The sequence below is a fragment of the Vulpes lagopus genome, chromosome 10, assembly GCF_018345385.1.
Source record: "Vulpes lagopus strain Blue_001 chromosome 10, ASM1834538v1, whole genome shotgun sequence".
Lineage (NCBI taxonomy): Eukaryota > Metazoa > Chordata > Mammalia > Carnivora > Canidae > Vulpes > Vulpes lagopus.
The window spans coordinates 75,022,880-75,039,808 of NC_054833.1; the positions used below are offsets into that span (position 1 = coordinate 75,022,880).

Here is a 16,929-nt window from a genome sequence, read left to right on the forward strand (position 1 = left end):
TATCATACCCGTGCTCCCTGGTGTACCAGTCTCTAATGAGCAGGTGCCAATATTAAAGGGATAATGGAAGAGAACGTTGCCACAGAATGATGCTTTCCCACTGCTCCATAAATGCAGAAGAAAAGCCAAGACATTGATCCTATGGCAGTGTTCTGTAACAGTGACTATTCCTATTAAAACGGGAGACGGTGGGAGATTTAATCATTGTCCTTAATATATGCTAGTGCAGCAGTGTCTGTGATCAATGTACTTTTGTTACCAGCCTGCTGCCTTTTTATTGGCATTGATAATGGGCCTCCTCCTATGTGTCTCAGCTACATGTTTAAGTTGGTAAACTTGGCCCATTCTTACAATTGATGAATGGCGGTTGGCAGTCAAATTAGGACCAGCAGAGTTGGGAACCCAAGTGAACCTAACATGCAGTATTTAACATGACAGTGAATGAACAGAAGCCTGCAAAATCCAACCGTGCTCCCAGTCACTGTGACACTGAACTCTGGGTCTAACAGGTCCCAGGCTAGTGGCTGACCAGATGTTTACAAAGATATTCTTCTACAAATGCCATTAAAAAATGTATTTCTTTACTTAACGATCATGAAGAACAGACAGCATGTTACTGCATTCTGACCTTCAAAAATGAAGACTACTTAGCCTTTGGGAAGAAGTTTATCTCCAGAAGAACTTTATTGCTGAAAGTTTTTAAACGGATAGCTAGAACTAAACTTACTATTTATCAAGTTTGACTTTAAAAACTTTTCACTGAACTGTTTAGAACTTCTGATGTCTTGGCGAACGTAATGGTGTCTGTTAGTAAGGTTTGACAATCATGGTATAATTGAAAGCATGCTATTTCTGACCATTTTTCTACAGGAGAGAAATTCAGGAGTCTCTTACTCCTGTTTTCAAGCACAGTACTAAACTTCACTCAAAAGTCCTACAATTTCATGCTTTTTCACAATAAAAAATGATCTTCACCTCTTCTGGAACTTCACGAAAACGTACGTGCTTGAGGCAGCTGTGGTCTCAAATGCAGTAAATGGTGCTACTCGGTAATCTATGAAGTGCACTAGACCCTTAAATGAGTCGCTTTTGGGGACACAGAACCTGAGAAGGCTCACAGGACAACCACAAAGCTGCCTTTCAACTCAGGAAGAAAGATACAGGAAGAACACTTAAATTTATATATACTAATGATTAAAAGGCTGAGGAATATCAAGTCTCACTTTCAAGTTGGTGACTGTTTCTCATCTGGGTTCCAGCTGAAACCTAGTTCCATGGCTGCCTTTTGGGGGAAGTGTCCTCTATTCTCCAGCCAAACTGAACAACTCTTCTTTTCCTTCTAAGGGATTTAAACCTGCCTGCTTTCAACTACCATTTGCTGAATATAATCCTAATGATACTTCACATGATTAGAGAACATTAACTTTTAAAAGGGATTCTGGCACTTGGAAGGGAAGTTCAAGTTCATTACCTCATCTGATTGTGGCAACCCTGTGACAGAGATGGGCCAGAAACAACAGTTCTCATCATACGGATAGTGACTGACAACTGAAGAAATCTGATTTGTCCTCGAAGACAGGGACTTGATGGGGTCATCTCTGTACGTACTCCATACTGCACTCAGTCAGCGCTTAATAAAGATTCCATGACTTGGTTTGACTTGAATTATACTGATTGGCCATTCTTCATGCACTTAAAGTAGAGAAAGATGAGAGAGAGAGACAGAGACAGAGAGAAAGATACGGAGAATGTTCTTTCATGCAGTGAGGTATCTAAACACTGCATGAGTCACTGCATGAGTGTACTACCCTCTCTGATGTTTTAAAATAGGTTAGGTTTTTACCTATCCAGAAAAATGTTAAAGGCATTCTTATTTAAAGTAGGGAGGTAGGTTGGAGAGTATCCCATGATACCTACTTTGCCTCCAGACAAAGATTGAGTGGTGAGAGCCAAGGGAAGGGCTAGATCAGTGCTTTTTAATCCCTAACATGTATAAATATCACCCAGATAAACATCACTAACTGTTAATATTCAGTTGGTCTGGGTTAATATTCAGTTCAGGTCTGGGACCTGAAATTCTGATTTTATTTATTTGAGAGAGACAGACAGAGACAGCAGCAGAGGGAGAGGGATAAGCAGACTCTGTACTGAGTGTGGAGCCTGATGCAGGGCTCCATCTCATGATCCCAAGATCATGACCTGAGCAGAAATCAAGAGTTAAAGCTCAACTGACTGAGCCATCCAGGTGCCTCCTGAAATCCTGCATTTTTAATAAGATCTGAGGCGATGCCATATTGCCAGTCCTCCAACCACACTTCGAGTAGCAAGGTTATGACTCCTATGATAGAGAGCTGATAGTGTCTCATATGGATGTTCCTTGCACTTGTAGAAGAGAAAATCTGATAGGGAAATCTGAAACACTTTAGACATAAATCAGGGTGGTTATATTAAATATTCTACAAAAACTCACAATTGTGGTTCTTGATATAGAGCTTTTAATATTGAATTATCTTAAAGAGAAAACAATTCTCTTTAAAAAAGGTTTGATTCACTCAAAGGAATACCCTTTAAGGCAAGGGATACTTGAAATAAAGGTTGGCACACCATTACTTGTCAATGGGACCCATGGTTGAGGCTGAGAGATTATTTTGATTACTACTTGTTAATAATTGGATTTGGCTAAATAACAGCTGACGGATTGAGAATATAGCAAACATCAATTCTAGGAGGATTATTGGTGGCAAATTCTGTTTTTAGATTTATTGAAAACACACCAAATCCTCTGCTTTGTTAGGCTCCACTCATTCAATCAATTAATATTTATTGAGCACCTATTAAGTGCCAGATGCTGTTATGGACGCTGGTGATACAGCCGTGGAAAAGAAAGACTAAGTCCCACTGCTCATGGAATGTCCACTCTCCAGAGACAACACAGACAACAGCAGTAGATAGTGGTATAAAGAAAAGCAGGTTATGAATTATAGAATGATGCAAGAAAAAGAGCAACTATTTAGATTATTGGGAACGTCTCTGATGACATATTATTTGAACAAAGACCTGAATGCTGAAGAGGATTTGATTTTATGGGAAAAAAATGATATTTTACTTTGTTAACAGTTAATACTATTTGCTCATATATTGTGTCCTATGTACATTAAATAGCCCACACTCTTTCTCTGGCTTCGGTTAAATGACAAAGGTTTGGCATAAGGAAAGTGGGGGATTTTTCCAGTTCCTTCTGTTGAGTTACTTTTTTGTTTTTTATTATTATACTTTTATAGCATAAGTGTTATTGTAAAAGAGGTTACTGAGCACGGAAGATAAAACTTAGCTTCTGAACTCAGATTTAGGTTAAAGTTTGGATCCTGGATTCAGAGGTTTACTATCTGTGTGGCCCGAGACAAGTCACTTAACCTTTTAGAATTCTGTTTTCATTTCTACAGAGGCAAGGTCATTCTGTCTTGCATAATTTAGGGTAATTAAAAAAACTGGTATACAGAAGGTAATCAAACAATCGTAACTATAATTTTCACCATGTATATGAAAGCACCATGCACAGTGTCTGATCCAATGTAGGCGCCTCTTGGGTTCCTTCCTATTTATTTGCATTATCAGTTTCTCTGTAATTTTTCATTTGTACAGATAAATAAGAGTCGATGGTATGTGAGTTTTTGCTTGATAGAATTTCATAGGACTCATTTCATCAGTGCATGATTAGCTTCAAAGCTTCGAATCTAACCCACTTTTGAGATAACTGGGAAATGAAACTAAGTGGAGGGAACAAATGCAGCATTGTAAGAGAAGCAAAAGTCAGCTTGAGGTTGTCTGATGTTCTTAAACTAACATCATCTTTCATCTCCTATGCCCTTCTTCCCAGATAATAAGAGCTGTGCACTAAAAGTGCTGAGATAAACTAATGGGGAACAGGATACTACAAAAGACATTTGAAAGAGCCCATGTAATTTACTGCATGTCTGGTTTGTTTTACTTTCCAAAGCCTTCCTGTTGCTCAAGGAAATTTGTCTCTTCTGGCAACCTTCGGCCCTCTTTTGGCTGGGAGTCCTGAAAAAGCATTTGAGGGCAGGTAAACAGATGCAAAGCTCTCTGAGTGAGGAGTAAGTACAGGCCTTGCTTCCTGTGTCACATCTGAGGCATAAACAAAGTATCTTTTAGTATTTGTTTGAGAGAATTATCCCCAATGTAGGCAACCAAGAGGCTGCTGGTGCATTCAGATATATATAACTCCCAACATGTTCTGAAGGTAATTTACATGAGTGAACCACTAAAAGCCTCCTACTCAATGAACTGTACCCCTGGGGAAAAGCTATGCAGGCCCCGATCAGTGAGGGAACAACATAAGGGTGTTCTCTGTGCCAAAAAGGGGATTGGGCTAGATGGAAAATCCCCAAAAAGGACCATCTGGCAGCATAAATTATCCATTTAAAATGGCTGGTGTGAGTTAATGACACCAAAGTCACCACGAACATGTACAACATCCTTTGGTTGAGTTTTAATGTCCCCTCAGGCCCTGTTTCAATGATGACTTTCTGTGCTGAATATGGCCAAATGTAAATTTACCCACTGTCCTCCCCCATTCCCCAACACATATACCATGAAGCTGCATTTTTCTGTAATGAAATAGGGATAGACGATGGAGAATGAATCCAAGAATACGTAGAATTGTGGGGAAATTTCTCTTTTATGCTAGATATATAATATCATTACCCAAAAAGAATTCGCCTATTAAACTTTCATTATTTAATGACTGCAAAGGATCTAGGCATTCAGATGCTAAAATTTATGATTGTTTAATCATAAGGTGCAAAAATGAATAGAATTACTTTGAAAAAAAAGTCACAAGGTCAAAGTATCCTGCGCATTGGACCTGCCCCTCTCTGCCCCCAATATGCCCTCTCCCCCTCCAAATCTACTTAAGGACCCAGAGAAGAGTCTTGGGTGGGGGGGGTCGTGTACATCAATGCAGTAAAGCAGTTTCAATGTGTATAAAACCCCATTAGTACAACATTCAAGCACCATGTACGAAACCTATATATATATTTTTAAAGATTTTATTTATTTATTCATGAGAGACACAGGCAGAGGGAGAAGCAGGCTCCATGCAGGGAGCCCGATGTGGGATTTGATCCCAGGTCTCAGGATCAGGCCCTGGGCTGAAGGCAGCGCTAAACCGCTGATCCCCCAGGCTGCCTGAAACCTATATATTTTGATTCTGATTTTCACTGAAGCAGGGCTAGAACTGGCTAGAACTCTAATTAGCCTTTTGAAAAGGGTTCAAAGAAGTTGTACATCTTTTAATTTTTTAATAGCACATAAACTTTTCATTGGCACTATCCTGAGGTCTTGCTGATGATGATGCCGTTAGCAGCAATGGGTAGTCAGCATTTTCATTTGCATTTAGGACTGGCTTTCTTAGCCACTTGGTAAACTGGCACCAGCTAAGTGTGGTGTAAAGCAGATGTGTATGACCTTTATAGAAGATCCCCCACACCCTGAATGCTGTGTTGGTAATAATTAGAAATAATGAGAAGATGGAGGCTAATCTCCCCATCCCTGCACTTCCCCTATCACCATGTAATGATCTCCTTATGCATCTGTGTCCTACCCCCAACTGTGAATTCTTTGAAAGCAAAAGCCAGAGCCTTCCCATTCACCCTTCAGTTCCCAGAACCAGGCAGAAAGTTCCCCGATGAAGATGGATGAATGGATGAGTGAGAGGATTAAGTAGAAGTAAGTAGAAGTGAAATTTCTGCATTTCAGTAAAGGGAGCAAGATAAAGGACTCAGCCGGTTTGCCTGAGGTTTTGTTCTGTCTTGTTTTGTTTTTAATTATCATACAATAAAACTGCTCAGGGAAGGAAGTATACATTTCTATGAATGTTAACACATGTACAGATTCCTATTCCCACCACCACAGTCAGGATACCCTACAGTTCCATGACCCCCCAATCTCTCTCATGCCGTTCCCTCTGGGGATTGTTTTTTGCTATGTCAGGGAGGAGAGAAAGGAGTTAAGATCTGAAGACAAAAGGGATAGTTCAGAAATCTCCTTGGTGCTTGTCTGTTCTTGCAAGGAATCACTCTGAGGCCTAGGTGGGGGAGAATAATCAGAAAACATTTTGTTTCAAATTTACTCTGTGCTAGGTAGGTGTAATTCTTAGAGGGGTTATGTATGTTACCTTATTTAACTCTCAAGAGCATTGAAACAGCTATTAGTATTGACAGATTATAACATGCTCAGAGAGGTTGGGTCACTTGCCCATAATCCCATAGCCAGCAGGAGCAAAGAGCCAGGATTATACTATGCCTTTCTAGTCCAACGCCCACACTCTACCCTCTCTTTCCATCTGATTTTGCAGATTGAGGAAGGTAAGGGAGATTTTCCCTTGCCCACGTGGAGATTAGACACTGAGAAAGGTTCCAAAAAGCTCCTGCTAGCCAAATTTCTCACATTCCTCTCAAGACTCCAGAGCCAAGACTAGACTATCCTGGGAGGTCACAGTCATCATTACCTTAGTTCACTAGAGATGGATAGCTGTTCCATTCATTCATTCATTCAAAGATTTTATTTATTTATTCATGAGAGACACACAGAGAGCATCAGAGAACAGGCAGAGGGAGAAGGAAGCTCCCTACAGGGAGCTCAGTGCGGGACTCCCATCCGAGGACCCCGGGATCACTCCCTGAGCCAAAGGCAGACACTCAACCACTGAGCCACCCAGGTGTCCCAGCCATTCCATTGAAATAGAAAAACCATCATGGTGATAAGTAACAGAAAAAAAAAAATTGACACCTCCTCATTTTATAAAAATCCAAGCATAAGCTGTGGCCCAGGGACCCTCGTCTCCTTCCTAGCATTATCCATCCAGTTGAAAATGCTGACAGATTTTTATTTAAGATTGCTAAAAGATAATCCAAAAAGCCAATTCCCAAAGGCACTCAGGATTAAAAACAAAAGCAGGGGCAAATGAACATGGGACTGTAGGGTAGGCAAAAATATGTGAGAGCCAAAAACCAGACACGGTTCTTCCAGCCGGTCTGCACCTGGATACCAAAGCACTGGCGCTGCCTGAGTCGACTGCCTCGGGCCCGCTTCCTCTGTCTACACCTGGCCCGGCCCCCACAGGCCTCTCTGACTGTGTGCACCAGCCCCGTGCCCAGCGCCCACCCCGCTTACCTGGCTCCACTTCATGCCATCCGCTCGACTGGCTGCCGCTTCCTGGGGAGCGCCCTTGGCCCGTGTAAAATGGCTCTTCACCAGGACTGTCCATTTCATCCTCCACAGACTTGAGGCGCTTTGTGGAGCTGAAATAACACAACGGGTACACGTTTAAAGGCCATCCAAACCACCTCTCTTGGAGATTGCACCTCTGGCTGAAAGCAAGCCAAAGGAGGAAGCAACTGGGCAACTCGGAGTTCTAGGACTCTGTTTTAGGCTCTGGTTCAGTTGAGTGAGTCACTGGATGTGGAACAAAGTCTTGGGTCTGTGTTGTTCCAAGTGTCTGGGTTTGATTTTTATTGTCCCTGAAGTGGCTGCTGCCACCACATCCTGTTCCCTTCTCCTTTGAGGAACTGGTGGCAGGCTCCTACTTCTGTCTCCACCTGCAAGTGTCTGTAGGAAGACTGCGTTTCATGTCTCCTCAGGCAGCGCCTAGGGCCTAGACTTCAGTGATGTCCCTAGACATCAGTCTATCCCTCTGGCACCCCAGGAAGGATAAAAATCAGGGGTTCATAGCTCAGATTGCTATGAACTTGGATAGCTTTTCAAGAAGAGCTTGGATTGCTTTTCTCCCCCCTCACCACTGTTTTCTTATCTTCCACTTGGATCTGTTCATTTTAAAAATATTTGCTGCACAGCTACCATAGTCCAGTTTCTGAGGCAGATGCTAGAGAAAATGCAATGGCCCAGAGAGATAAAAAAAATAGGGGGAAGGAGTACATTTCCCTCTGAGAAGAAGGGACATAGAAAAAAGCATGACCTGATCTTTTTTGTGCCCTTCCTCTTTTTTTTTTTTTTTAAAGATTTTATTTATTTATTCATGAGAGATGCAGAGAGAAGCAGAGACATAGGCAGAGGGAGAAGGACGCTTCCTGTGGGGAGCCTGATGTGGGACTCCCATTCCAGGACCCGGGGATCATGACCTGAGCCCAAGGCAGATGCTCAACCAACTGAGCCATCCAGGTGCCCTGCCTCTCCTCTTTCTATGCCTACACAGAGGCTATCAAAATGAAGTTCTGGATTTTTTATTTTTGGAGAGGTATGGTTGAGAAATTTCCAGCCTGTATCTTGTTTCCTCCAGTTGAAGAACTGAATTTTTCTCCCAAGTTGAGGCTTCAGAAATGAGAAGGCAGCAAAATGCCATGTTGCTAATATGTCCTAATTGTCTTAATTGATTATGTCACTAATACACTACCAGAATGAATAGATTTCATACCTAGTGGGAGTGCCTACTGGGAAATCTCTTCTTCCCATGTCAGGGTACAGAATTTTTTATATGTTTTCATTGATCAAACATGTGCTGTGTCCCTCCTACGTGCTGGGTGCCATGCTAAATGCTGGGATATCAAGATGCATCAGGCATGGCCCCTTGTCTCCGTGGAGTTCATGGTCTAGTGGACAGAGATGCGGAGGCAAATATAATTGTGCAAAAGAGAAATATAAGTATTATGATGAAAGCACATATAGGACACAGATTTCCTGATGAAATAAGAAAACAATGATATGCTGGGAGGTTGGGTAACGCTTCCTGAAGGAGGTAGTTCCTGAGCTGTATGAGTGAGTGTCGAGGGGACAGTATAAGAAAGGAAAGGGCACGCACAGGCCGGTATTCGGCTGATGCACCACTCAGGCACCAATTATTATTTCAAAATATTGAAATACTTCTTTCTCAGTTCATGAAGTATCATGATATCAAGCCCCGAAAGTTTCACTAGCTTTGCCCCAGGACACCCTCATCATCCAAAAACTAAAGGGTTAACATCAGGTGTATCTGGGGCATTCCAGGACTTTGCCTGAGCACTGTGGCAGAGCAGTATCCACACAGGTCATCAGATATTCCGAACATCACTCCCAGGAGGAAGGTGCCTATCTGGCAGAAGCAACATCATACAGAGGAAGGTGTGACACGTGCAGAGAATTGCCCGGTGTCTGGCCTGGCTGAAGTCGAAGTGAAAGAAAGGGGTGGAGTTTACAGAAGATGTTACATATCCAGATTTCATCCTATAAGCAAAGAAAACTCCTGAAAAATACTAAGCAGGGAGTGACATCAGAGTCGACTTTAGAAAGGCCACTCTGGTAACTGTGCAGATGATGGTTTTGGAAAAGCAAAGGAGAAAGAAGGAGATGGAACCAAGAGGCAGCAAGACAGTTAAGAGGCAATGGCTGCAAACCGAGTAAGAAAATGTTGAGGACCCAATTTAAGGCAAGAAATTCTAATTAATAAAGTTGGTATCTCCCTCCGTATTCTTTGCCTTTAAATTCTGTCCTTGTTAAAGACAGACCACAGGAAAGCAACATATCTGCAGCAAACTAGCTTGGTCCCCAAAGGAAAACCTTTAATAGCTTATTTTATATTCCTTGCTTGGCTTTCCTTGAAGTTCAATGAAAAATAGCCACTTGAAGAACTCTTCTGTAATTTATGTGAAACTATATTGAACAGAAATTTTTTTATGGGAAGATGTACGCAAAAAATTCCTTATATACATAAAACCAGAAAAAATATGGTCTCTCTGCATGAATGTCTCTTCTTTCCTTTTATCAGAAAATGCAGATTCTATAGCCTACTGCTTCCCTTTCTTGCCTTGGCAACCAGGAGCCTCAGGATTAAACATAAGGTGCAACTCTTGGTTTCAGGCTCCTGATACAACACACTCTCCTATTCTTCTTTATGGTTTCTGCCCTCTGTTTCTATATTTAATAGTTCTTGCTGTATCTAAAACCTGAAAGCCACCTGAAATCATTTTGGAAGTTGGTAAGGCACATGTTAAAAACAAAACAAATATTTCTCTATGTTTCCTGGCAAATAAAAAGGCAAGGCCTATATGTTCTGATGGGACTGTGAGATCTGTCTGTAGGGAAAGGCCCGTTTCTTTTCTTTTCTTTTCTTTTCTTTTCTTTTCTTTTCTTTTCTTTCTTTTTCTTTTCTTTTCTTTTCTTTTCTTTTCTTTTCTTTCCTTTCCTTCCTTCCTTCCTTCCTTCCTTCCTTCCTTCCTTCCTTCCTTCCTTCCTTCCTTCCTTCCTTTCTTTCTTTCTTTCTTTCTTTCTTTCTTTCTTTCTTTCTTTCTTTCTTTCTTTCTTTCTTTCTTTCTTTCTTTCTTTCTGGCTAACAGCAGATGCTCAAAAACTGCTGAATTGGGCTATTGACTTAGAAACAGCCATTTGAGTACTTACAACAGGTATTTGCCCAAGTGTCATGATTCACTGAGATCAAACGCAAAAGGCCAACTCCACTGATCATTATTCTTTCATTATTAATATTTTTCTAAGTTTCTTTTTTTTTTTTAATTTTCTTGGTGTCCTTTACTAAAATGCAAATACCCCATATAGTTGCTAATCCTAAAAGTGAAAATCTATAGTTTTTCAAACCTTAGTTTGAAAGCAAAGACTTTTCTGAGGTTGATATGGGAAAAATGACTGGAGGGTAGAGAGGAGAAAAAGATCCAGGAGTGAAGAAAGTTAGAAGTGCCAGGATTGACACATGGAAGGCTTCCAAGACAAAGTTTACTAACCTCACAAACTTGACAGTTGGTTTATCTTGATGAAGTTCTTTGGGACAGAAAAGTATTTCTTATCCCAATTTTTACACAACCCCTTCTGTGATTTTTGGAGATGTTTACCACAAAGGGGTACAGAACTAAAGTTAATGCCTATCAATCTCCTTTATCTTTTTTTTTTTTTAACTTAGAAATGAATCAGTCATTGATTTTGGTTCTTGCCCTTGACTTTCTAAGATACTTATTCAGTTCCACCATAAACACTGGAGGAAAAAAGGAAAGTACCAGTAAGATCTCTACCTAAGAGAGAAGATAAAATCCTTTTGAGGAGTAATGCACTATCTCTTCCTGCGTGTGTAATTTGTTGTGTTCCTAGCAGTTCTACCTGAAATTAAGGTCAAACTATTACCTTCATTCTGAATATTTGTTTAATTCTCACTCTATGCAAAGCATACAAGCCTTACCTTGTACCCACAAATCTGTAAAATGACTTCTTCCTGAGCGGTCAGAGTACTCGGAACTGAAAATTTTCCATTTATTTGTCAGTCTCTACCAATAGACTGTATAGCTCCTATTACTTGACTTATATACACAGTGCCTTGGATGATATCCTTGTTAAGAAATGTTTGTCGCCAAATTGGAGGAGTTACACACACTGTTGTCTACGTCTACATCTATGTCTACGGGTCTACGTCTACAGGACTTACAGCCCAGATGGGGAGGCAGGATCTGTACACATCTCAAAGATGGTAACAGTAATTCAAGGTAGCAAGCACTAAGTATCCAGGAAAAATAAGGATACTAGATATTCTTTTGGGGGGGGGCTTCATGTTCTATTGTTCCTTATTGAAAGAGTAAGCCCCGTTCCTAAGAGGATCCAACGTGAAAATATCATGTTTTTGAAGTTCCAGCACACCTGAATTTGAATGTACGTTCTGCCATTTACTACATCTGTGACCTTGAGCAAGTTACTTAACTTCTCTGAGCTCTGGGTTGATCTGCTATTAAATGTCAACACTATCTATATTGTAAAAGTACTGTGAATATTAAATCATATCAGGTATGTAAAGCATCTAATACAGTGTCTGCTACAGAGCAGGTGACTGATTAATATTGGCACAGCATGAGCAAATATTGATTGGTTGATGAACTTTTCTATATGTAAATCTGGGGTATTCTTCTGGGCATATTTTCTAACCTGTACACAGATAATTCTGCTGAGTCTATATATTTAGAGAATAATTTTTAAAAAATCATCCTAGGAGAGCCTAATGAGAGTAAAACAAACATATTACCAAGTTATTAACTACTGCTGCTGTTTATAATTAGCTCCTTATCAGGGTTGGTTATTTGCAGAATATGAGAATGACAGTAGCCTTTGAAATGGCATTAAAAACCAGGTTTCCAATCAGAGAATCACAAGAAAGGCAACAAAACAGCTGGAGAAGTCAAAAGGACAGGGGTCTGGGGGGAGGTGAGGAGGATGAGGAGCACTGTTTGGGACGTCCATGGTACATGCACAGCACACATATGAAAAACAAACATCCCATCAACTTGTAAATTAATCACTACCCACAAGTATTTGCAAAGCTTTTTCGTGTTGACGGAGTGCAGTCACACACAATGTCCCCCCATGAGCAAACATTCAAAATCCTCAAAACATATGAACACCTGAATGTGTTCACAATCTCATTCTTTCATTATAAATGTACTTTGGATTTTAGAAATGTTTTTTCCCGAGGATCTGATACTACAATAAACTAAAGGGAATACTTAAACAACATGAAAGATGAGGGAGGATGTGGCTGGTGGTCATATTTAGGGAATGACTGGTTCTTTAACTGTCTTCAAGGTATTAGTAATTACTAAGCTGATTCTTTTTCTTTTTAGAGTAATGCTGGTTAAAATATATAAAGTCAAGGTAATAAAGAGTCTCTATCAAGGAAAATTTCTATAATTTGGCCATTGTTTTAAATCATAAAATTCCAGTGCTTGCTTTAAAGAATATACCTTTGTGAAACGTTTTTCTGCAAAGTACACAAACATTAAAGATCGTTCTGCACCATTCTTTTCTTTGTTGTCACAGTCCAGTGCTAAAGCCAATTTGTAAAAGAATACTGTGGGTTTAATGCCTAATCCCTTTCCTTCTGGTACCGGTTATCTAGAGACAACAGGATCTTGCAAAATGCTTGATTTTGATTTGGGCTTTGTGACCTCAAGGGGATCAAGAACCCTGGAATTGTTATCTGGTTGTGCTCTTCCAGCTTTACTTTTTTAAAGGTCTCCTGGTACAATGGAGTTTATGAGCCAGCCCCGCCCTGTCACAGGACTGCATTCACTTTTGTAACTTCACACCTAGATATCAAATGGGTTTCATGTCGCAGGGTAACTCCAGTAGCCTGGATTTTTAGATCCTGTAGGGGAAAAGCGCTGGGACTGAGCTGTAATGTCTGCTGCAGGCACTGGGACTAGAACTGGTATCGCCAGTGTCAACGTTTTGCCAAACAAGCCAAAACACACGCCCTTTTCCTTAGTCAAGTGCTGTGTCCTTAATCTCCTGAGAACATGCTGTGTTTATCATTCATCCTTTCTCTATGCTTTACTCATGTCTTCACCCCACCCAGACACCATTCCTTTTTCTTCCAATCTTGCTCACTCTAAACCAACATTTACAGTTGAACTCAAGTCAATCTTTTCGGATAAATCTTTAACTATTTTTAGCCTGTGCCATACAATTTAGCTCACTGTTTTTCACTGACACACTTATATATTTATTTCTGTAGCATGTACATTTTGCTTTCTCTTTCCAATAAGACTGAAAATCTGTTGGGGCTGAACATACTTCCCTAGTATCTTCCACCAGCAAACACACATTGCAAGGGCCTCTAGGCTCAGAGTCAAAATCAAGGTGTGGAACTGTGGAGAACCACCCATCAAATTACCTGGTAGAGGATGTGCTGGGTAAAGACCTCCTCATTGCTCCCGGACTCATGCTGTAGTATGAAGAACTTTCCAAATCTGAGAGAGAAAAATTTGGGCCAGTTCCTGCAGCTATTGGTGCTAGAAAAAAAAAATAGTTATGTTCTGTGAATAAAAGATCAATGAAGAGTACATATCAGTGTTGCATGTAACACATTCTATTTCTGCATTTATACAGTAAGCTTATCTGAAATAATCAGTAATGAACTCTGACCTCCAAAGAATGTTGACCACAAAAACTGTCTACACCAAAAAAGACTTTGTTTTATAATGTACTTTTTGTCCTTTCTCTTCTTGTAATGGCAAACTGTCACCACAGTTGCAACATTCCTGGGTGCTTTTAACAAAAATACCTCCACATTCTGCTCTGAAGCTTTTCTTGAATGACCAATCAGAACATTTTCTGGGGCCTTCCTAGCTTTGTCTGATCCTGCTAGCTCTCATTCATTGGTATTTTGGAATTAATTCTGAACTGCAAATTCATCTTTCCAGGCTCCCCATTCCTAATTTCTGGTGACAAGAAATGTGCCATTTCTCCTTACTCTGAACTGGCTCAGCATCTACATATATCTCTTCACTTTATTTGTCTCACCTTCTATTTTGAGGCAGGGTCCTCAAACCAGGGTTCCTGAACTGTGTGTTCTTCTAAATAAAGTTTTACTGGAACATGGCCACACCCACTTATTTACATATTGTCTCTGCTTCTGCACTGTGATGGCAGAGACTAGCAACCACACAGACACCGTATGGCTCATAAAAGAGAAAAAAAACTTACATAGAATTTTCCGATGTCAGACTTAAGAGATTGTTAAAGATAATTTTGAATGCGTGATTTTTGGAGCTGACTATGGAGTGAGATGTGATTCCCTGTATGTTTTAAAGCCTGTTGCCTCCAGATACCTCATTTATGGTAGTAGCTTCATAGATATTTTTGAATGAACAAATAACATCAATTTTATGAAATGACTGCATAAAGTTAGTGGTGCAACTGTATTAGTGGAAATAACCTCTTCTTTTGAAAGATTATGCAAAAGCAGGAGCAACAGATTCATAAATTACTGTATTTAAGGAGCTGGTTTCAGGAAGTAAGCCCATGTAAGTGGGTATATAAATAAATAGACGCTAATATCCATAAGAAGAAAGGATAATTGGGAATATCATGAACCAGGGACTTTTCATTCTTTCAACAAATGATCACTGCTTAGAACTGTGCTTAGATGGAAGACATGTTTGCTACCCTGGGACAGCTCTAGAGGGAAAGTTGGCAGGTTATTTTCAATACAGTGTATTAAGTCCTTAATTCCTAAATTGATATGGCCACATAGAAGTGGGTATCTAACTCAGCTGGGGAATGAGAGGCTCTGGGAGTAAAAAGGACCTCAGAAAACATGATGTCTGGGAAAATGTTAAAAGGACAAGTAGGAATTGCCCAACTGAGAGGGATGGAGGCATGCTTGGTAGGGGGGACAGAATTTACAGAGGTGAGAGAATATAAAACGAATACTGGATTTTTGACAACTCTGTGTGATGAAGTATACATAGTACATGGGGAAATCAGGGGAGGGTTAAGGTCAGGTTACAAAAGGTCTTTAGGAACATGAATTTCTTTAAGGAACGTGACTTTGAGTCCAGAAAATTCCCAAGTTTGTAAGCTATTAAAGAGCTTATCACTCTGTACTCACTGGGGGCCACTGGGGTTATACTGCCAGCATCTACTATAATCCCTGACACCAAGAGGCAGTCAGTAAGTATTGGTCAAATGGGATTGATTGCTAGTCAAAGGAGAACCAGCAAAGCATAAGAATGTGTCACCAAACTTGCCTTTATAACCTAGAAACATCATCCTGTCATGAAGGTAGGCATGGGGGACAGAGGGTCGCAGTTGAAGAATATCATTAGTAAAACCACAGAGGCCAGTGGAGTCATTTAGAAAAAAGTAAGGTGGGGATGGGTCTAAACTCAAGGGATGAAGACAAGGAGCCTCATGTAAGTGATTTAGGAGGTAGAATCAGGAAAATGTGCTGACTTGTTGAGTGCAGTGATAATGGAAAAGGAAGAGTATGGGATGATTTCCAGGATTATTGCTTGGGAAACTGGGTGAATTGTGGTACCATAATAAAAATCTGGAATCAAGGAAAGGTAGGAAGGGATAGAGTAATATCTAAGGATAAAACTTAGTTGTTTGATAACTAGCAATGGCTAAACCTTAATCGTAACTGTCATATAAAAACAGTCACTGCTGAGAAGTGGAAAGCTCTGAAATTCATATATACTTTCTGAAATTCAAACCAATCTTTTAATGACAAGCGTAATAGAGGAAGGGCCTTTGGTTCAAAAACAAATGATGGAGCTTGACGATACATATAAGTAGAGTTCCAATGAATGACTTTGTAGTCATTCCCTAATTTGCTTTTTATACTAAATTTATTTGCATAGTTTCCCCTTTATTTCATATTATTTTATGGATGAAATAGGCTAGGGGGATGGGGAGGATGTTATTTCAATACATCACCCCTCATCCCCTCTCAGCAGCCTAACATATACCAGGTACGTATTAATGTTTGTGCCTTCATGTAGCTTAAAGATTCACACCTCCCGTTAACTAAAGAAGAGGGATGAAGCTAATCCGTGTCAAGGCTCTGTATTTAGATTCTCTTTCTAAGTTCTGAGATGGGGTTCAGGCCTCAGCCCCGTAGCTGAGCACCGGCAAAAACACACGAGCCTCAGAGCTCCCACATCATTCCTCAGAAGGAAAGGTAAAGCCAGGTGTGAGTGAATGGCCTCGCTGGACTGAAAGAAGTTGGAGGCCCTCTGCCCAGCTGTGCTTATGTGTTACATCTATTTACCATGTTGGACCATGGAAAAATGTCTTCTGCCTTGATTATCTTATTAAAATGTCAAAGAAGCCAGAATAGGTGAAGAAAGGAAAATACAGAGTAAATATAGTGTGCACACCTCTGAGAGAGATTAAAACAATAACCAACCCACAGAAATGTTCCTTCACTTGCCCATATATTTACTTCCTGTGAAGCACTCAGCACGGTGTGTTTGTAATCTAGCAAACGCTTATCAGCTGGACTGGCAGCGTTGTGATATTTTCTCAAAGTGCCTATTGGAGTTACAGTGCCTAACTTCAGGTCTTGACAAACTGCTTCTGTGTATCCTCAATTTTATAACATCATTAAATTTCTGAAATGAGAACAGGTTTCACAACCTGGGT

At 40.4% G+C, this 16,929-nt stretch overlaps 1 protein-coding gene across 9 annotated transcripts in view; it reads right to left on the reverse strand.

The window, feature by feature from the left end:
- Positions 1-16,929, reverse strand: part of NFIA (nuclear factor I A) — a 375,352-nt gene that overhangs the window by 96,852 nt on the left and 261,571 nt on the right. For all 9 annotated transcript variants that reach the window (XM_041771086.1, XM_041771087.1, XM_041771085.1 and 6 more), the window contains exons 5-6: positions 13,673-13,790; positions 7,195-7,322 (exon numbers count right to left, since the gene is read on the reverse strand). In XM_041771086.1, the coding sequence (XP_041627020.1) occupies positions 7,195-7,322; positions 13,673-13,790 (246 nt within the window). The remainder of the gene's footprint in view (positions 1-7,194; positions 7,323-13,672; positions 13,791-16,929) is intronic.